This window comes from Pyrus communis, chromosome 7, assembly GCF_963583255.1.
Source record: "Pyrus communis chromosome 7, drPyrComm1.1, whole genome shotgun sequence".
Lineage (NCBI taxonomy): Eukaryota > Viridiplantae > Streptophyta > Magnoliopsida > Rosales > Rosaceae > Pyrus > Pyrus communis.
The window spans coordinates 15,775,336-15,798,183 of NC_084809.1; the positions used below are offsets into that span (position 1 = coordinate 15,775,336).

General features: G+C 38.1%; 1 protein-coding gene across 5 annotated transcripts; it reads left to right on the forward strand.

Moving 5' to 3' along the window:
* Positions 1-15,852: 15,852 nt before the first annotated feature.
* Positions 15,853-21,889, forward strand: LOC137739983 (protein MLN51 homolog). 5 transcript variants are annotated; one of them, XM_068479754.1, is made up of 12 exons: positions 15,853-16,739; positions 17,817-17,922; positions 18,019-18,218; positions 18,309-19,159; positions 19,488-19,608; positions 19,935-20,057; positions 20,346-20,401; positions 20,527-20,572; positions 20,725-20,796; positions 20,874-20,949; positions 21,325-21,416; positions 21,513-21,889. In XM_068479754.1, the coding sequence occupies exons 1-9, from the start codon at positions 16,216-16,218 to the stop codon at positions 20,780-20,782; spliced, it is 2,085 nt and encodes a 694-aa protein (XP_068335855.1). In that variant the 5' UTR covers positions 15,853-16,215; the 3' UTR covers positions 20,783-20,796; positions 20,874-20,949; positions 21,325-21,416; positions 21,513-21,889. The 5 variants fall into 5 exon arrangements, with proteins under 5 accessions (XP_068335855.1, XP_068335857.1, XP_068335854.1 ...); XM_068479756.1 differs by having other exon boundaries at positions 21,325-21,391; XM_068479753.1 differs by having other exon boundaries at positions 21,328-21,416.
* The last annotated feature ends 959 nt before the right edge of the window (positions 21,890-22,848 follow it).

Here is a 22,848-nt window from a genome sequence, read left to right on the forward strand (position 1 = left end):
TTTGAACAACAAGGGGGAACAAGCTCTTTTTCCTTTCTTTCTTTTCTTTTCTGTTTTTCTTTTTCATATGTTTTTCACAATTTTTTTTTTTCCTTTTCTTTTGACTCTCAAAACATACATAAACACTTAAGAACAAAACATTCTCTCCCCCACACTCATTTTCTTTCATAATGTACTCAAAAGGAATTCATTTAAGTCATGCTCACTATCTTTTAAGAACAAGGGTGTGGACTGTCCTATACTAGGCTAGGTAAGGGGTGATGTGGTTAGCAAAGAAAATAGGCTAAACGAGACTCAACAGGGTTAAAACTAATATATACGAAATATGGGAAGTAAGGCTATTTGGCTATGGTGGCAACTACACAACTTCATCTTGATATATGTTATGCAATTCAATGTCATGCTTTGAATGAAACGGATATAAGTTCTAGAATTTAGTTCTATCATGATACAATTGCATTCTAAGTAGCAACCAAGCAAGGAATAATGAGATCATGCAACAACCTTAGAAAACAAAGAATCACAGAAAATAACTCTCCAAAGAAGGTAATGGCTCGAGTTTCACAGGGTTGTAGTGTTTGTTTGAGTTCCTTCCTTCAAGCATGTTACAAAAACGAATTTTTCTTTTATGATTGCATGTGAAGTCATACATTATAACCATAACCAAGCATATACCAAGAGTAAATCAAACTTTTCTCTATGTTTATAACTCTTTTTAACCGTCATGCAATTACAAACCAAATCCTTATCATTGTGTTGGAAGGTACCCTAAGACACAAACACACAAAAACGACTCAAAACACTCTTTTTAGGCTTTTTAAAACATGTTTTTCAAATTTTTATGTCATTTTCGGAGTTATAAAAACAAAACATACTAAAACACTCTAAAATAACTTTAAAACACCTTAAAACAGCAAGGAACAACATTTTAAGTAATGGGTGATAAAATCCCACGAATTTGCATCAAATATACTTAGTTACCCCCCCACATTTAAATCAAACATTGTCCTTAAGCATAGATTCACACAAAACATAAGTAAACACACAAAAAGCACTTAAGCATACTAAACATGGCAGAATGTAATTAACAAAGAGAAGAGTTTAGGGACGCAAATCTGGTTATGGAGTGTAAATTCCATCTTCTCCTTGGTAATTGCATTGAGGCATTGATCTTGGTGATTCCACAGGCTTTCTCTTGAACTGGTTTCTGCCCATCGTTGATTTTCCTTTGTGCTACTCTTGAACTGGGCAGCAGGATTCCTTTGGGTCTCCTCCACTTGTTGATTTTCCTTTGTGCTACTAGGCTGGATGATTCTTTTGGTCTTCCCCGAAGGTCTGAGCTTACCCCTTTGGTCTGTTTCTTTGTTCAATCTTTCTAATTCGTATTGAAAAGGGTTGGAGGATAACTCAGCCTATGTTTGTCTCCACATGCTTCAATGTATCATTTTCACTTGCCTTACTCGCTCCCCTTTGCAGAAGTGGTCCCTTCTCCGGAAGTGTATCAACCGTTGAAGATGACTACTCGAGAGCAACGCTAGGTAAGCAATCAAGAATAGATTCCAAGCAGTTGGCTCCAGATCGGAAGACTGACTCCAAGTGCCGGCTGATTGCTTCTTTTACTTTGCCATGCGAGTAAGAACAAGGACAAAGAAAAAGACAGGGAAAGAGCATGATATGAGATACTTTTGCTTTTGACCTTGATGATATGAGATACTTTTGCTTTTGAAGAAGCGGTGAATGAATCAGCACACTTCAATCCGCCGTTTCGTCCTGGGTCATCTGTACTCCAGGCATCTGGTATCATCTTTGGGGAAGAAGAAAGAATTGAGTATTTCGAAAAGCTTTGCTGGGAGTGCGCCCTCAGAAGTGAGGGAGAGTTGGGCATTTTCTTCAGGTTTGCCTTGCCATAAAAGACGAAGGTCGACATATATAGAGATAATATCAAGTGGTGGTACTGTTCTTTTACCCTTGTCGACAAATGTCTCTTCGATATCAGAACGACGCCTCTTCGATTTCTGAGCAGGCGCCCCTTCGATTTCTGAACGACGCCCCTTCTCTTTCTGAACGACACGTGGTAGTGCAGATGCGGCTCCTTTTGACAAAGCTGCACGCGTTTTCTGAAAAGCAGAGAAAGCGTCGCCGAACTTTGCGCTTGTCGGCTAAAGATGTGTAGTTGCGGTCATGGCCTCCACGTGTTGTCTGAAAAGAAGAAATCTTTTGACAAAGTTGAACGCGCCTTCTGAAAAGCCGAGAAAGCGTCGCCTAAATTACGCCGGAAATTCCGGCTTCTTGAATCGGTGGACGCGTTGCCTTGGCTTTTATAGAGCTATCGATCACCACAACAAACACACTCTGAAGAATTCCCATTCTTGAAAATCGACTCCGGCCCTTTGAGAATTAACTCCATCCCTTCTCTTTGAACACTTTTGAAAAATGGCAAACTCATCGAACCTTAGCTTGGAATTGAGCCTTAGCAGTGATACGGGCGCGCCGCGTCAAGGTAACGTATGGCGCCCTTCTTTCTTCTCTTCTAACGGTCCTCTCACAGGTGAAGACTCTGTGATGCAGGACGCCACAACAGCTACAATAGTAGCTAGGAACCTCCTCATTCCAAAAGATAGTAGGCTGCTGTCAGGACGGTCCGATAAGTTGGCCGTTCAAGAGTCCCTCGCACTTAGTGTTCAGTGTGCGAGTTCTGTGTCCAACATGGGCCAATGCCTGCTTGCCCGCTCCCGTCAGGTGGAATCATTGATGGCAGAGGTGGAAAGTCTTAAGCAAAAGATCCAGCAGCTTAAGTACGAGAATAGAAGTTTGCATGTGCTTGCAAATAACTATTCGTCGGGCATGAAGAGGAAGCTTGATGAACTGCAAGAGTCTGAAGGTCGAATTCAAAGTGACCGTCAAAGGTTTTCGTCTTTCCTCCAGAGGCACCTTTTTCCTGGGTCATCCAGCGCTTGGCCAAGTATTGAGGCCTGGAATGCTCTAGCTCCGATGCCTCCCGCTCCGATGGCTTCCGCTCCGATGCCTCCCGCTTCTATGCCTCCCGCTTCTATGCCTTCTGCTTCTATGCCTTCCGCTTCTGCGCCTCGTAGTGGGGCTTCACATAAACAACCTTTGTGAAGCTCCACCTTTCTCCATGTTTAGTATCCTTTTTTAATAAATGAATTTTTTTTTTTTTTTTTTTTTTATTTTTTATTTTTACATAAATAAAATCAAACGGCATGGAATTGGTCCTTGAATGGAAGGTGATACTTGAAGTGAACCGGCATTGGTTTGAATTCTAGTGTAGGTGCCTGATTCATAAAAAACAGCAAGTTAGTATAAAATGTAATGGAATTTGGAAAAAAAAACTTACTTGTTTTGTCCGATAAGAACTCAATGACAAACACCACTCCTTTGAAAGTTTCAGGGATATTGGACTTGGCCAGATTGCAAGTGATGGTTATGACTTGTCCAATGTCATCAAATTTAACTTCTTTGGATTTTGTGGTTTCAAGAACGTCCTCTTTGATGAATTCATGACATTCCCTACTTTGCACCTTTGGAAGGGCTTCCAAGATGTCTTTTTCACTTTCTTCTTCCTTGGAATTCATGAACCTACAAGGAATAGGGATATTTGTTGGAATGGGGTTAGAACTAATTGGAACAACCTTACTTGAATTAGATGGCGTAGGAGCAATAAGTGCTTCTGACAAAGGTGCTTCAAATCCTCCCTTCGGATTTACAATGGTTGAACTAGGGAGTTTGCCTTGGTCGCAAAATTGTCCTACGAACTCCGCTATCTGCCCAATTTGCTTGTCCAAGTGGTCCAACCTTTTGTCTTCTTGTCGAGCCTCATTGTCTTGATTTTGTGAGCCCTGCACCAAACAAATTAATTCGTTAAGCTTTTGATTATAATCTATTGACGAACTTAAATTTGGTTGGGCATATTGAATATGAGGTTGTGGTGGGTGTATAGGTCTTGAATAGAACTTCTCATATGGCTGCCAATATACTTCTTCTTGAACATGTTGAGGTTCCCACCACATAGAGTTTGAATGATCACTCCAATCTGAACTGTAAGTATTGGAAAACACGTTATTCCTTGATTGAAGATCAAATATATCAACACTTTGCATTTGGGACCTTTCCATGAGCTGTGACAAAAGAGAAGCATTATCAAGTGCCATGTTGTGCTTCTCTAGTACTTAAAATCAATCAAACAAAACACAAATCAAAAACTAAAACTAAAATACATAACAGAAACGAACAATCCAAGAGATTAGCAAATTTACTAATCCCCGGCAACGGCGCCAAAGTTTGATGCGAGGTTTTAAACGCACACAAATTAAACCCTCTTTTTGACAATTGTAGTATAAGTATAAGTAGGGATCGTTCTGGACCGGGGATTAGGAGGGATTGTTAATCACTTGGATTTGACTCAAAAACATAAAAACAAAGTTAAAAACGTTCACAAAGACTCAAAGGACTCAAAACAAGTTCAAAAGACTCAAAACTGCCTAAAAACACTAACTAGGCAATTTCTGACCTTAAACCCAATGTTGGACTAATTTAAGATTATGGCTTGATTCAAACGTAAAATAACAATATAAAACACTATACTAGACTCAAAGAATGCAAAACTAAACTTTAAAACACTAAAACAAACCAAAAGACTCAAAACAACACAAACACACTCAAATCTGCCTAAAAACCACTTTCTGGGCAGATTTGAGCACAAACACAAATTTGGACGAATTTGTGTAACAAAATGACTCAAAACTCTTATAAACACAAACTAAGACACTTTCTAACTAAATTAGACAATAAAGTAAAGGGGGATTTTAATTTGACGAAAATTGAAATAACGAAACAAGTTTAATAAACTAGACAGAATGTAAATATGAATGCGATGAAAATGAATGCATGAATGCTAGCTAGAAGGTTCTTCTCCACACATGTTACACTTGCATAATAAAATGATTTCCAATTGCATTTCAATAAACCATGAATTCTCAACACCCCAAGTTAACCGTGATGCACTAATTAACCTTCAAATCTTCCTAACGTTATTGAATTGGATGGGTTAGCGCATACAACAATTCAAAACATTCCCCACAAGTCCCCTACATGATTGCATAATAGAGATACAAGCAAGAATCATTACGCTCTATGAAAATTATAAGTGTTGACGAGGCATTCGTTACTATGGAATACGCATGAAACTTATGCCAAGAATTCGTTTAACGCGATTGTTTATAAGCAACCTCCACTACTTGTGAATATAAGTTCGTAACTATTAGGTGAAACTCACTTATATTCTAGCGTCATATTCATGCATGAAAATTAAGCGTGCACTCTCAATAAACATACATAAATAAGTTATCAATCAAACGGTTAAACAAATTGAATCACAACTTATGAAACGCAATTAGAAGTAATCAAATCAAAATGCAAGCATAAACATATATTTCGAATTTCCTCATAACTTTGAAATCAAAGAAACACCTAAACATTCCAACAACTCAAACTTGAATTGTATGAACGTTTAGGCATTCTTCTCTTCCATTCCTCATACGTACAAAACAAAGAGTATTGAAATTAACATTGAAATCAAAGAAACACCTAAACATTCCAACAACTCAAACTTGAATTGTATGAACGTTTAGGCACTCTTCTCTTCCTCCTTGTTGTATCACAAGGTCTAAGGTGAGTTTTGGGATAGTGTGAAGTGTTTTGGAGGGATGGGGAGTGGTTGGAGTGGTGTTTGGATTAGTAGGGAAACTCACGGATGATTTCTGGTGGTGTTTTGGATGATTTTCTGAATATGGACGAATTGAATGAGAATGAATGCAATGGATGCTTATTTATAGGTGAAATGGGGGGAACATGACAGCTAGGAGGGAATGTGGCTGCATGTTTGAATGATTAAAGGATGCATGTGGGTTGGAATTACATGTGCAATGAATATGTGGCTGCATGTGCAAGGGGACAATCTGAAAATGCATGTGAAATCATGTGTTGGCTGCAATGATGAAATGGATGGGAGTGCATGTGGCTTAATTAATTAAAGGGAGTGCATGTGCAATGTTTTAAAGGATGGAATGCATGTGAATATGATGGAAATCTGATATGGTGATGGGAGATGCATGTGGCTGATTTATGCATGTGATTAAAGGGAGTGCATGTTTGGTTGTTGTTGGTGCAATGATGGAGGAACAAGTGCATGTGGCTAAAATGTGGAAGGTGTGTGGCTACTTCAAGTAGGAATCCTTGTGACATCAACTCTTCAATTTCGTCCATTCCTTTTACTCCAAGTATAAGTTATCCCTTCCAAGTCCAATTTTGCTCCAAAATGCTCCAAAATGCATCTTTTTGCTTCCTTAGCCACATGAACCTAAAAACACACGAAAATGGCTTAAACGCCAAAAACAACTATGAATTAACAATATAAATGCACGAAAACAAGCTAAGTAAGTCGCCTAAATATGCTCATATCATTTGGGCCGAGCATAAACCTACGCTCAGCCTAATACTATTATTTTGGGTCCAAACAGGATGATAGAAGAACCGAATTGCATTGTAACTACAATCAAAGTTCAAAAGAGTATCATGGTTAGTTCATGTATACTTCTACTTAGGGGTGGGTTTGGTACAGTTAACGTACCAAAACCTCCGTATCAATTATCATACTAAACTTTCAGTTTGGCAAAATATATTACCATTACCGTACCAAACTTTTAATATACCGAATTTCGGTACGCCAAATAGTTCAGCTGGCATGATATGGTAATGATAATTATCACCTTGTTTTGGGCCAAAATCTTCTTTTTTTTCCCAACCCAATTCAAGGGCAAGACTTTCTTAAACCTTTGTCTCATATATTATAGCTTAAATTCATCTATTATTCATCATTTACAATTCACACACATAATAAATCAAATGATTCATGATGGAGATTAAGGTTACAATCCAAATAGAAGTTCCAACCAAATCAAATAGAAGTTTCTAATCCAAATAGAAGTTATAGTTTCAAAAGAAAAGAAAATTGAAAATGGATCTAATTCAAAAAATAAAAATATACTGTATATGATTTCTTAAAACATAAATTATGAGTTTTGTAAAATCAAATCAACAACCTAGATTTTATTTGAAGTGTGATCAAATCTTAGAACAACATACCAAATTTCAGAGGCCAAGCAGAAGCACTTCAAAGGCAAGCGAAGGGTGATAAGTAATATATAAATATATATTATATAATTACATAAATAATTATATGATTTAATGAATTATATATTACATATATTATATTTTTCGGTACGGTAAGATAATATTGTGGTAATGGTATCTAATATCAATACTGTACCATAGAATTTTGGTTCGGTACAATACTGACACACCCCGTCCCGAAGGAGGGCATGCTGGACGTCACGTGAGAGTGACGTAACCATTTGCACAGTTCGGAAGCTTTAAAATATACAACTTCTAAAATGAAACACCCGAAGGTGAGTCCTTATTTGGTCCATTCTGTCAGAACACCGTTGAATTTCCTCGTAGTCACCACACCTTTGCAATTCTTGAACCTGGAGGGGCGCAAAACAAAATTGAGTGGGTCAGCAAAACGAACGTATTCAAAACCTTCTTTTCTCTTTTGCATATACTAACCCCTCGCCGTAAAACAAGTATAGTTTCCCAGAAAATAACATATATACGTATGTATAGATATGCCAGTCATGCTCAAAGATATATCATTCATGCTCATAAATATGCCATTCATGCTCGAGAATATGCCACAACGGAAACTCATAATCAAATGTAATTGCTCAAGCGTAATTCACATCAATAACATATAATCTAGCAGCCGGGAGTCACCTAACGTGACCTGTACGGCTGCATCTAGAGCTCCACTCTCAACTCAATAACTGAATCTGCACACGAGTCGGAACCACCTAACGTGGTCTGTACGACAGGCTGGGTGTAATATATATATGCTCTAGTGCTACGATCACGTGAAGCTGTGCGATAAATCGCGGGTCACCTACAAGTCGGAACCACCTAATGTGGTCTGTACGACAGGCTTGCACCTAACTTGGATCCAAGGCGAGCATGCGGTGCTGGTGAACATACACGTGAAGGCTGTGCCCTGGCCTCGGGCGGGAGCACTAACACCGGGGGTGCAGATTATGAGCTCTCTAATCCTCTCAAACTACTACTGCATAACAACATGAATACCACTTACCTGGCACTTACCTGTGCGTCCACAGCACCAATACACATATATAAATGTATGCCGTTACTAATGCATGTGATGATAGTATTTCAAATGTAGCTTACCTGGGCCTCCTCAGCACCATGCAACAGTATGCATAATTATGGTAATGCACATATTAAAATATGATGCATATATGACAGGATATTTAATTCGTATTTCTTTTAAAAATACGTTTTCTGGGAAATATGTCAAGCATACGTATATATATATACTGAAAAATAACTGCCCACTCACTGATCATATCGACGTCTCATAGGTCCCTGAACCTCCCCTAGCTTGGTTACATTCTTCCTCTGTATAATTTTCACCTATACAAAAAGTAACCAAATTGACGTTATTTAACGCACATACACCAAACATTCGTCCATAACTTTCTCATACGTTGTTCAATTTGGGTGTATGAATATACCACGGTGATCTACACGACATCACGAACACGTGACAATTTTCAGAACTCAATTTGGATCTCTCACGCGCCCCCACGCGCCCTGTTCACGCGCTGCCCACGCGCGCGTCTTCTTCCTCGCGTCGCCGGACTGGTTTCGCCGGCGGTGGGTGTTTTGCCGGAATTTCTGGGTAAACTTCAAAGTGTCATAACTTCTTCATTTCTTAACCATTTTCGACGTACTATATATCAAATTGAAGGTATTGACGAGACGAACACATCCATACCTTCCTCGACCCCTAAATCGCCGTGGATTCGCCAGAAAAAGCCCCGAAAGCTCCGGCCAAACTTTGAACTTGTCATTCTCCTTGTTCTTACGTCCATTTTTCACATAATCTATACCAAAATGAAGCCCTAATCATAATCTACCACGTTGGACTAGTTTTAGGGCCTAAAAACAACGGAATCAAACTTTTCCAAAAATATGAAAATTCGGCCGGACTTACAGTTCGTGATCCCGACGTCCAAATCCTTCAAACGAAGCACTCCGAGCTTCCTTAGGACCTCACCAAGCTTCCTACAAGCTTCAAAATCCCAAAAAACATCAATCTTTACGTGTGCATGAACAGTGCACACGCACAGTGAAATTGAAATCCATGTTTTCCGAAGTGAAACTCACCTGAAATTGGTACCATCGTGTTCGTGTGGTCCTCAGGAGTACGATGGTGGTCTTAGATCCTTCGTTGGTATAGTTTTAGGGTGGTTTGTGGGTGGTCCGTGTGAGTTCGAAGGAGAGAGAGAGCACTGACAGAGAATGAGAGATTTGTGAGGGAGGAGAGAGAGAGACAAGATGCAGAAATGGGGGAGAGATTTGAGGGATGTGGGGTTCCTACCCAATCCCCAAATCATCAAGTTATAACATATAAACCTAGTTCCAAGTCTTAAATTTAAGTCCCTAAAACTAATGAATATTCCAATTAACATTAGTTTAGGAACTTCCGGTAAAAACCAATGCCAACTTTACGCCCCTTAGTCCCGTTTAAGGGCATCTTCGTAACTTCACGTCCTCGGAATTAAAAATTCCGGGACGGGTTGTGACAATACCGTGCCAAAACCGATTGGCATAAAATTAGTATGATATGGTTGGCAATTCGGTTAGCACGGTAATTTGGAAAAAAATTCACTCCTACTTCTACTAACCGGATAGCCATGACATGCTATTAGGTGTCACTTATAGTGTATGGAATTAAATTAATTCATTAATTAATTTCACTGTTGGATTTAATTAGAACCAAAGAGACCACACACATGATAAGTTCCAGTAATGTTATATGGATGATAATTAGATATAATTAATTGTTAATTATATTAGATTAATTATTTGGGCTTATTGGATATGATTTTAATTAAATAGCTATTGGAGCTTATTTAATTAAAATTGGTCCAAGTCACAAACCCAAAGTGGGTAAGTGATAGGCCTAGGCAAATGGAACAAAGCCCATTCCACCTAACCCAAGGGAGGTGCGGCATAGGGGTTCTGACAATGAGTCTATAAATACTATTTGTGTTTCTCTCATGCACACAAAGCAAAAGTTGTTCAATTTTGTTCCTCAGAGAAAAGACAAAAAAATTCTAAGCCAAAACACCTGAATGCCGCTTATTCTATATGGATCCAAGTTAGAATTAACGATAGCCATTAGTTATGGCCTAAAAACCCCATCCCTTTATGTATGGGCGGTTTTGTGAGAAAGGAAGGAGAGAGTCGTTGACTAATCTCCCTCTATAAGCTAACACTTAGCTTCTCCTTCAATTAGGATCATATCTTAACAAGAGATGAGAGCAACTCTTCCTCTCTAACATCAAAAAGCCGGCCCTTAGAGGAAATATTAATAGTCTTCAATCTTTCTTCCAAGCTTCAAAATCCATCTCAAATCACTAGAGGTGTGGTGAATTTATAGGTTGCCTCTTTTGAGAACTTATAGAGGAAGAACTAAAGAGATCTATGGAGAAAGCCAAGAATAAGAACTAGTCATTTGCTAGCATTTGTACGAGGCCAAACAATAAAGAAAATATAATACATATAATGTTTGGTTCTCAATAAAAGACAATGTATGACAACAAAATTTATTTTCACTCTGCAAGAAGTTTATAGCTCTAGTACTTAAGAGTATATGTTTTATGTGCTAGTTTTGTAGCTCCAAAAAAATACCAATTTTACTAAGAAAATATTATTGTTGCTCAATAGGCTCGTCAAGGTTTGAGCCATTATATGAAGAAGTGCAAAACACAATTAAGAACTCAATAGTGAAATAAGGTAGCAAGTGGTGGATAGGATATTCCTTTTCAACTCGGTGGGTTTAGTCCAAATGAAAAGTGTAGCTTAAATTGTTTTGGGCCAAGATGTTATTCACCCCATAAGTTTTGTTTTACACCAACATTCCAATCTTTCATTGTTGATTTTCAACTGCCTCCAAAAAGGAATGTCAAGAATATATTATGCATAACTATGATCTTAGGTCTAGTAGTTTTTATTCACTTGTAAGTCGTAGGTTTAAGTGAGACTCATTTGTCGGTAGTATTCCTTCTCTGCTTTCCCTAATTAAACTAGAATATTATTGCATTAAAAAAAAAGGAGCAAATAGTCCGTGATGTTTTCAAAAGGCCTTATTTTTGTCCCTTAAGTTCAAAATTGACTAGTGTCGTCCTCAAAATTTACCTTTACGCATCAGTGTCATTCATATCGTCTAACTACATCAGAAATTTTGTTAATTTGTTAATATCGTATAATTACTCAAACCACTACAGATGTTGCTGTGTGTGGTGGCCTATAAGGCCTCTGTACGGGTTTATCTACATTGTTGGCCTCCTATATGTGAACCTATAACAGTTTTGTGGAATTCAAGCATTAGATCTTAAAGTTGTAATTGACAAACCCTGACCTGGAATGTCCACTAAGACTTCGAATCGAGTTGTGCTGGCCAACACCTCACCTGGAAGGTGACGAAGCCATAAGGTATAATGATGTGGAAAATGTGAATAAATTTAAACATAAAAGTGCCCAAAGACAAGAGTGCACTGTGAGCGGGAATGAACCCATTTCACACTTGACGTCAGAGCATAAGTAAAGTACAGTATTATGGTCAAGGATCATACCCTCAGAAATAGCCACTTATACTGAGATTCGCCAAGAATCCTCGTCGATACGAACTTTCAGCAGCTAAAACCTGGAGAGGCAAAAAATAAGGGTGAGTGGGCCTAAAAATAAAGTTTTAATAAAAACCTTTTGAAAACGTTATAACCCCTTGTTGTAAAACCCGTATAGTTTCCAGAAAATAATAATACATACTTATGTAGAAATCATGCTCAAGAGTAGTGAAAACCAAGTATATGCCATGTCAAGTATCTCAGCAATGAAATAAGTAAGTCAGGTGAAATAAATCAATGTAAACTGATATGTCAGCCGAAGTCACCTAACGTGACCTGTACGGCTGAGCTTATAGCTCATCAACCTATTCCTACACACAAGTTGGAACCACCTAATGTGGTCTGTACGATAGGCTGGGTGTAAAAAAGTACGCTCAAGTATTACGATCACGTGAAGGTTGTGCAAAGTATCGCAAGTCACATATGAGTCGGAACCACCTAATGTGGTCTGTACGAGAGGTTGGCACCTGCCTTGGATCCAAGGTAAGCGTGTGGTGCGGGAGGTAAACGATCACATGAAGACTAAGCCCTGGCCTCGAGCAAAGCACTAACACCGGGGTGCAGGATAATGAACACTAAATGCATCCAAACATAACCATACACACTGCAATTACTATCATCAATATGCACTCACCTAAAGCTTACATGGGCGTCCGCAGCATCATGCAATAATATGCATATTTGTACTAATGCATATACTAAAATGTAATGCAATTGACATGGCATTTAAAAACGTAAATCCATTTAAAACCATTTCTAGGAAAATGGAAAACATATATACGTATATATAGAACACGTAACTTGCATAAAACACATCCCCAAGGACGTTCTAGATGATTTGAGACTCATTGACCAAAAGTCAACCGTCAGTCAAAGATCGACGGTAGTGTCTACAACCCTACGTAACTCGATCTAGAAGATCCACACCTCAGATTTCCGATCCGTAACTTCCAAATATCCACATTATGCTTCTAAAACATCATACTAAAGTTTCATTACGATCCCACCATTGGATCTCCACCAATTATAATTTCAAATGGCGGTTAACATTTTATTTTATGAATTTACAAATCTAATTCAGGAAGATCCGTACGTCGAATCCTCGATACGTAAGTTCTTATGGTCCTCAAATATTATGTACTATAATGTATTAGAGTTTGGTGACAATCCAACTGTCGGATCGTCGATTACTATTCTAATCAAGTGGCGGACCTTAATGGAACTTCGTCGGATTCTGCAGATTTTGCAGATTTCTGGGGTAATTTTTAGAACTCCATATCTCACTTGTTTCTCAACCAAATTCGACCCATAATATACCCAATTGAAGATAGAGAATTGTAGAACAAATTTATACCTACTTGGAGTCCCAATGGTGGCTGGAGGTGGCCAAAAAATGGCCTGAAAGACGGCTGTCCGCGGGAAAATTGGTAACTCGCCAGAATTTCTGGGTAACCTTTCAACGTCCATAACTTTGTCAATACTCTAGAAAATTAAGTGATTCAAAAATGGAAATCATAGTTTTCAATGAGAGGAAGAGATTGGTACCTTGCACGGTGGCTATCTCGCCGTGTTTTGGTCGAAAAACACCTTGAAAGTGGCGAAGGTTGCCAGAAACTAGGCAAACCTTAAATCGTTATAGTTTTCTCATTTTTAAACCAAATCATACGATCCAAACATGAAAATTTATCTAATTGACAAGAAGAATCGATCTATACCTGTTTAGAGTGCAAAATATGGCTAAAAATTATTTGAAACAGAAGGGAAACCCACGGCTCCTAAAAGTGAATTCTAACTTGCCTTTGGCCACAAAAATTCTCGAAACCCAACTAGGGATTGTTCCATCATCAAGGGCAAGTCTTCCTCATGGAAAGAGCATGAGCGTAGAACAAGGATTAATCCATAGAAAGAAGCCAAGAGAAGATAAACTAAGAGCATAACAGAGTGCAAACCCACTCGAGAGAGCCTAAGAAAGAGCTGAAAAGAGGCAACCCTAGTGATTTCATTCACAATTCCAAGGGTGCTGGGGACATGATTATGATGTTTTCAGTGTCTAATTTGCTGGAAAAATGATTGGTGCTGGTTTGGTTTCTACGGGAAGAAAGGGAGTCGAGAGAAAGTGAGAGAATGGGAGTTAAGGGAGAGAGAAGAGAGTCACGGGAGAGAAAGAAGCGAAGGAGAGTTCCAGAAGATTAGGGACCAATCTGTGGGTCCCACATGGCACACTACTCCAGATACAACATGTATTTCAAATGGCAAATTATTAAAATGCCCTCAACGTCTAAAGGTTCGTAAAATCTTCGTTACAACTCCAAATTACATTCTGTTTGCGCCCACGTGTTCGTAGCAACGAGTACTACCCAAATACATCAAGAAAATGATTCTTATGTGACACAATAAGGCAGTCAAACAAAATCAATGCATTTACCTCGAAGGGCATTTTCGTACATTCACTTATTAAAATTATAAAAACCGTAAAATTGGGGAAGGATCGTTACAATAATCGCCATTACTTATGTGAGGGTTGTCGATCTAACCATTGGATCGTCATGTAATTTAGATAAAATGTTGTTAGAGTTGCATGTGACTTGTAAGAACTTGCAGTCTAAGAATTAGAGGTTTAGAGACCCCAAATTAGACATTATAGTGTTATGATCATAAGGGAACCCACAATGAAAGTGTCTTTTGGTGAGGAAAATTATTATAGCCAAGAAATTCATCACTAAAGCACCATTTTGTTGTAATTATGAGTGAATGTTGATTTTTTTGTCATGTACCTAGAATCATCCTAGGTTTAGGGTTTAGGAACTTTTTGCCAATGTACCTAAACTTAATCATATTACCGTGTCATGGCCAACGAGCAAAAATTAAAAAGAAATTATATGCACACCACAGGATCAAGTTTAACAAAAAATTTAAAAAACAAATTTAACGACGACGATGAAATTGATGTACAAACTAACATGAAAGACGAGGTTAGTTTATTTGAAGGTTGAGGGTCATAATAACTAAACTCTTAAAACAATATTTTTTCAATTACACCCTGTAAAAAATTTCATCTGGTATTGGATAAAGCAATCATATCATTTTCCCTTTTCTCTTTACTCCTATAAAATTGCTTTTGAATTTTTATTTTTTAAACAAACGATATTATCTATATTAAATATAAGAGATATGAGATAGACTTAACCTCACAATAAGTTAGCAATAATGTGATTCAAATTTGTTTTTACCGAGAATCGAACATAAAATCTCCCACTTACAAATAAAGTTGAATACTACTAAACTGTAATATTAAGTGGTACTTTTAAATTCTGAGAGAGGAAAAATAAGGTAAAAAAAAAGGAAAAATGCAGAAAAGAAACAAAAACAAAAAAAATGCTGAATTTGGATCACACCCCGACTTTCCAGATACAAAAATGGCAGAAATTGATTGGTTGAGAGCACCCAACAAACGTAAGCCGGTCCACATGTGAGAATAAGGCATCTCATGCTTAGGGCTGGTTTGGTATTACTGTGCTTTAAAAAAAAGCTGTTTCTGTTATGCTGTGAGAATAAGCAGCTGTGAAATAAAGCAGCAGAGTGTTTGGTAAACTTTTTTGTAAAAGTGCTTTTGAAAAAAAAAAGTAGTATTATGGTGTTTGGTAAACTTTTATGTAAAACAGATGTGAAAAAAAATCAGTTTTTCAAAGCTGGGTTTTGCATCTTCTTGTTTTTGGCTTTTTTTCATCTAAAACTGTGAAAAAAAGCTGAAGCTGAATGTTTACCAAACACAAAAATAGCTCACAGCTTTTTTTATACTAACTTTTTTCAGAACCACCTCAGTGCCAAACCAGACCTTAGTTATGGAAATTACCTCGCGTCGGCCTCACTCCCTCTCCAGACCAGTGAGTCTGTGACTAGTGACTACAACTTGTGCAATTCCCAAAATACCCCTGCACAACAACCTTACTGCCCCGGATATTTCCGTAATTATATGTTTCATCGAAATCTTAACTCCTCTCCAGGTCTTTCCTCTTTCAATTTGTGACGGCATCGTCGTCCAAAAGCCCCAAAATCTCTCTGTAGGGTTTTCACGGGTAAGATCCCAAATCCCTAGTTTTTCCCAATTCCAACTCCTAGGGTTTCGATTTTAAGGTAATGTACATATTTGGGGTTGATTCCCGCGAAATTTTGGTCTTTACCGGTTTTTGATTGAGGGCTTTGGTTTTTTCGAATTCGCGTTTGAATTTCCACGAAGGTTGGGGTTTATCTGAGTTAAGATTTGTGCGGTTGGTGTTTGATTTTTGTTGGGGAAGTCTTGGATTGTTTAGGGTTTTTTTTGTTGGAGATTTCATTGGTTGGGATTTAGGGTTTTTGTTGGTTTAGAGTTGAATTGATGGCTTCGGTGGGTGAGGAGGATGCGGATTATGACAGTGATCCGGAGGAAGCGAAGCGATCTCTGGCGATGCGGAGGAGAGCAGCGGCGAGCGATGAGGAGGAAGGTGAAGAGGAGGTGAGGGAGAAGCCAAGGGTGGATCCAAGGGCCGTGGTTCACTCCGATGAATCGGATGATCAGGGTGGGGCGGCTGAGTACGATGATGACGAAGAACTAGAGGATGAAGAAGAAGAGATTGATGAAGAAGAAGAGGTTGAGGAAGAAGTTGTGGAAGAAGAGGACTTGGAAGGATATCAGGAAAGCGGCCGTGAAGGCGAGACAGGTGGCAGGGTTGAGGTTTTGGCTGTTAAGGAAATGGAAGGTGATGGGCGGAGGTCTGTGGAAGGGTCCGTGGATGGGAATGGGGGTAATCAGGTCGAAGAAGGGGAAGAGAAGAAGGAGAATGAGCCATTCGCAGTGCCGACAGCGGGTGCATTTTATATGCATGATGACCGTTTCAGGGACAATTCTGGTGGTCGGCACAGGTATTTATTTATAATTGTATTTTCCTTCAGTGTGAATGTAGGTTTAGTTTTGCAGGTGGGAGTTGTACTGTTGTACTATGGAAGTAAACTTGTGCAGCTGTGGTGGTGGCTTCGTTATGTATCATTGTTTTTCCATTGGCATTTTTTCCTTTATTTATTTATTTATTAATGTTATTCGTCTTACCCATTAGTTTACTTTTCTTATGTGTTTTGTGTTAGTTAAATTATTTTGGTTGAAAGTACATTCTTGGACATGCCAAGGTGATAGTTACCTCACATATTTGGTGTGTTTTTCACTCAAGCAAGCTTCGTTTAAACAGTGGAATTGGTTAAAAGGATTTATGGTAGAATTTAGTTGATCTTAAAACATCATCTGCACTTTCATTGTATAGATGTGGACATCGCAGTTTCATTCCTACACGGAAGTGATTGTTTACGATTTTCATAAGGTTTAGTGCGCGAAATTGGACGCTGCTTTATCGCAAGTTAGTGTAAATCGATATCTCTTCTCTGTGTATCCATTATTTTATTTTGCATTGTCACACTTGGCAAAGTTTTGTGAACACCACAATGGCTCACAACCCCCAGGGGTTTGTCCTGTTGTTGGACGGGTTGAGATGCACCTCGTAAGCATAGGCCTCAAGTTGAATTTCCCACAGATGCTATAGGGCTACCTCCTTTTTGTTGTCCCAGTCTTTGCTATCAAAAGAACAAAAAAGTACTGCATTTGCTCATCATGACTGCTGTGTCAAACAATGATTTGCCATTTTTATTTTGATGCTGTGGTTACTTGTATGATAAAAGTTGAGGAAATTTTGGTGGATTATATGTTGATTTGTTTAATATTGAAATAAAATGAAAACATGGATGGACATAATTGCTTTTTCCTTGTGTGATAACCCATCCAAACTTTCTATGCCAAACCTAGTATTTTACTCTGGGGTTCCTACAGTATAACATTATTTTAACATTGATATCTAAAGTTTCCTTTTTGGAATTGCCTCTCATTGGTTTTAGTTTTTATGGGTCTAGTTATGGTGAATAGCACTGTAATAATTTGAATTATTCTTCTTTTAGTAGGCGAACACATGGTGGAAGGAAGCTGTGGGAGTCCAAAGATGAAAGGAAATGGGGGCACGATAAGTTTGAAGAGATTACTTTGCAGGAAAGGCACTACGAAGAGGTAATAGTTGTATACATGGTCATACTGCAGAATATTTCTACAGATCTTTTTTCATCTCTCATCTGACTTTCTTATGTGGAATGCTTACTAATGCAGGGAAAGAAACCTTTGAAGGGTCCTTATGTAGGTCGCGGAAGAAACCGAGGTATTGATCGTGGGAGTACCAGAGGAAACAGGTCTAAAGAATATGACAATAATAATCTACAGGTATCCAAGGGTGTGAGAGGGAGAGGGCCCAGGAGGTATGAACCGGCTTTTAGGAATAACAGACAGGCACAGCCAACACAAAACAAGCAGTGAGTACAACGGATTCTTATGGTACTAATACTTTCTTTGTTATTCTATGATTTGTTTATAATTAACTGTCACATTGATGTTATTTTCAGGTTTGGAAGGCCTGCCGAGAAAAACATACAAAGTAATTCAGAGAGAACATTTACTCCCAACTCAAATGCACAATCTGACCAAGTTTTTGCTGGGAAAAATGTCTTTGCCTCAAGCTTGAATTCAGCTTCTCCTCCTTTTTACCCATCAGCTTCTTCCAGTTCCAATAAAGACATCACTCTTACCCAAAAGCGGGATGTACAGTCTGGGAGTGGTAAGAGAAATGTTCGGTCTTCTGTCATGCGGGAGAGTTTCAATGTGCCCCAAACCAATGCATTGGTGCGAGGGAAGAATATAGCTGAATCTGTTGATATGGACAAGCTTTATATTAATGACTCTATCAACCCAGCTGCTGGGAAGACTTTGACTAACATACAAATGTCACCTTCTGGGTCATTTGTAAATACCACTCAAGCTCCCCAGTCTAGGGTTCAAGGAAGGGGCGTTATCCCAGGACAGATGAGTTATCAACCAGTGTCTCAGAACCAAATGGCAAGAGCTTCTCCATCAACACATCTCCATGCTGTTCGGCGCAATCCTGCTCAAAATCGATCTCAACTGGCTCTGCAAGCTCCTGCTCAGCAGATGGGACAACGCCCTGGAAGTGGATCTCAAGCTTCCTCTCCGCCCAAAACAACCATGTCATCAAATTCCTTCAAATCGGAAGAAGTTGAATCACCTTCAGATTCAAGTAAATCTCAAGGTGCCCTGGTTGCGAAGGGAAAAGGCAGTGTTCAGGGTAGTGGAAGGGGCACTCTTACGTATGGCGGAGCTCCGGTTATGGGACCCACTGGGAGTATGGATGTTAATCATGGAGATATTAACTTTCCTGGTACTCCAGCCTTTTTGCCTGGTAAGTGTATTGGATTGGATTACCTTTCTGTTTATCAATTTCTCCAGAATTAGAGTTTCCCTTAATTGTAGAAATGAAAAATAAACCATAATCTAGACTAATTACCAATTTTTGCCCTGCACTGTAACCTAAGAAAACATTTTCACTGCTTCTCTGAACTGTTTATGATTATACCACGTTGTTCTCTGAACTGTTTATCGACAGTGACTGACAGTAGCTAGAATATAGAGACTAAATTATTAGTGCATGTTAGCTTGTTTCGTTTTCTAACACTTAAGCTTTCAATAGATTATAATTTGAGATCTCATCTGGTTCGATGATTGTGCAGTCATGCAATTTGGTGGCCAGCATACTGGGGGTATGGGAGTTCCTGCTGTTGGCATGGCATTCCCTGGATATGTTGCTCAGCCACAACTTGGCGGTTTAGGAAATTCGGGCGAAATGACATGGTATGGGAATTATTTTAATGTCAGTATGGTTCTATCTGTTGTCTTGTCTTCTTTTAGATCTTCTTGTTTATGGGAAGTAGATATCTTATTTAGTTCAGTTAGTGGTTGACTACTTTGCATTAGAAATTATTGTCTGCTATAAAGAAAATTATATTCAAATATCTTTTCTTTATACTTCATTGCTGTGTGCGTAGGAACTGCTTCAATGTCATATCTGTCTTGGAAAAATATCTTCAAATATTGCTATGAGAATGGAGTGCAGTATAAAGGGGTGATTCCTTTAGTTTGAGAAAGATCTATGGTGGTAATTGTTTGAATTTTTTCAGGTTACCTGTATTGGCGGGTGCTGGAGGACCATTGGGGGCAACATATTGCCCTCCCTATATTACTGTTGATGGTTCTTATCATGCTCGCCCATCAGGACAAACATCTTCTGTGGGTTCCTTGAGGTTGGTGGTTTGGTGCCTCTTTGATAGTTTTGATTCTGAGATAATGGCCTCTCCTGTATCATATTTTACTTAGCTTGTTTGTTAGATTTGTCTCGTTTAATATTATGTGGTTCCTTTTTATCTTCTTGTTGTCTGTTTATTTATTTAACTGTCTGTCTTGGTTAAATTTCCCTTGTTGAAGTTGAAATAATTGTTTAAGTGGTCTTTTTATTGCCACGTGGTCAGAAGATCCTATATTTTATTTAACATCTCTATCTACCATTCTAAATAATCTTCGTTAATTTGCAGCAAAGAGAAAAATTCAAATAAAACCAATAACGAATGGAAGCCTTCACAAAAGCCTGGTACAGCATTATCTTACACTTTGCCTCTGCTTCCTACTTTTTTAACTCTTGGCCATTGAGTTGGGCATTAAATACTTTTAATTTATTGTTATGATTTGGTATTAACATAGTTTTTTCTTTTACAGAGATTGCGGGAGATGAATATGGGCAGCGACAAAACAAGCCTCGCAGGCAAGTCATACCTCATGTTTTCTTGCGCTAATTATTTGTTTGCCAGACTTTCTTTGACTTATCCAGGGTTGGGCTAGAGTGGTGAGGGTGCATGGTTTAGATTTCTACCTTTTGATGCGATCTGAATGTTTTTTATTTCTTCTCACGTACAGATACTCACAGATGAATGTGGCCAGTGAAGTACTTCAAAATAAAACGGAGCTTGTTTGAATAAGCAGATAAAGGTTCCATCTTTGCCCGAATTTAAATTTTCTGCTGTGGGAGTCACAAAATTCTAAGTTGTGTTTATTTGGTGATGCAGTCCTTCGTTCAGCCCTTTGTGATCTTCAGCTTATGTTCTGGGGCACTTTGGGCCACTGTGTTCCAAGATATCTTAGGTAGGGCCTTGGTCTTTCGTTAATTTGGTTTTACATATATTTAGTGCTTGACATCTCAAAGTGATAATTCTATATGGATAGCTCAAATTTCTTCCACAAGTAATGGCCTTCTATGTTTTATGAACAAACACGAATGAACAATTAAATAATTTGGAAAGGCCTTTAGGTGGAGAACTAAAATTCATTTATTTGTATTGTCGAGAATTGGACACTACAACCACAATTGTGACTAGTTTTCTTATTCTGTACTTAGACCATCGGGAAGATTTGATAAAGTTTTATCGTCATATTGCTGAATGTATTTTACGGCTTTGTGATATTATTTAGTTGTATTTGACAAAGTTTTCTTCTGTTTCTCCGTTCCCCCTGTTCTAGCAGTTATGTATGACAAACACCTGCTCATGCTGTACTCAACCTAAGATCAACATTTGCGGCTTGACGGGTGGCATTCCTTGTTTACATGTTCGGTAGGAAACGGTCTCAATTGAAATGACTTTTAACATCTTTGTCCTTGTGAATTGGCGTTGACAGTTGTGCGATACCTTCTCTTTTGCTGTTTTCAGGTTTTCTTGTGGTTTGGTTTTTTATCGAAAAGCTCGTGAGAAATGAAGACGGGCCTCCTCATAAACTACTATATAAAGAAAATGGAAAAAAAAGTACAAAGAATTGTTGTGCAGCAGCAGTTCCGTCGGTCGGAGTTTCAAAAGGTTTTTTTTTTAATTTTTTTTAATTTTTACATATATAGATGCATTGGTTTTTTTGTTTATTTATATTGTTGAAAGACCTTTGTGTTAGTTTATTTTCCTTGTTTAGCTGGGGAGTTTGAACCTGCTTGAATATTTGAAGAGTAGAGTTTCTTGATTATTGAACTGTCGATAATGTAATCACTGTTTGCCTTGATAAGTGAATTAATTATGTTTAATTGGAAATTTTTAGCTGAGATTTTTTGTTAAGTGTAATCGGTAATCCATGTTTTTATTTTTTTATTATTTATTATTTATTTTTTATTTTTTCTGGTGAGAACGAAGCAAATGACATCTTCAAGTGGCCCGGTCTAAGGACGGCGACCGCGGCAGCCTTCGATCTGGGTTGTGTGGTCTGAGGCGGCCAGGGCAGTCGACCATCCGCCTCCTGATCGAAGGTCGTCGCAGATTTGAAGGCATATTGGTTGCAGCATGATTTGGATGCTAATGGGTACTTAAATCTTAGAAATGGACAACATGATACAAGTTTAACGATTAAATCTGACATTGACTGCTTACCTGACCTGAATGACAATGATTTGTTTAACCAAAATACCAAAATGCCCATATATATGTGCATTAATGCCTGTCCTCGATAATCAAAAGTTACGAGGTGGTTATGTGCTCACCACCATTAAATTGATAACTAGCTTTAGTGTGTCCAGAAGGTATTTTTTGAATCACGGCGTGCTACATGCGATTTAGACGTTTTAAATGTATTTATATGCGTAAATTAACAGAAGAAAAGTCAAATATTTGAAGGAAATGAATAATCTTAGATCATGCTAGAAGAAATCCCTCATAAACTAATCAAAGTAGCTGAATTCACTTAATAAAATCGGTTTCTATTGAATTTACATTAAAAATAGAGAAAATAATATTTAGTAAACAACTGATTGAATCACATTATTAGTAGTCTATTATAAGGCTAAGTCTACCCCTCCTCTTTAGTGTAGATAATATCGTTTGTTTAAAATAAAAAAAATAATCATTTGATAACTAATTTAATCACATTATTATGCGTGTGCGAAAAACTTTTTTTTATAACCGGTATTATACGCAATGTTTTGAACGTGTTTAAAAATAGAGAAAATAATATTTAATGAACTACTGATTGAATCACATTATTGCTAGTCTATTGTGAGGTACTAATTAT

Excerpts from the sequence above, each read along its gene's own strand:
- LOC137739983 (XM_068479754.1), top strand. The coding sequence starts at position 16,216 with ATGGCTTCGGTGGGTGAGGAGGATGCGGATTATGACAGTGATCCGGAG. Across the intron at positions 16,740-17,816 it reads AATTCTGGTGGTCGGCACAG|TAGGCGAACACATGGTGGAA; the intron begins GTATTTATTTAT and ends TTCTTCTTTTAG. Across the intron at positions 20,402-20,526 it reads GAAGCCTTCACAAAAGCCTG|AGATTGCGGGAGATGAATAT; the intron begins GTACAGCATTAT and ends TTTCTTTTACAG.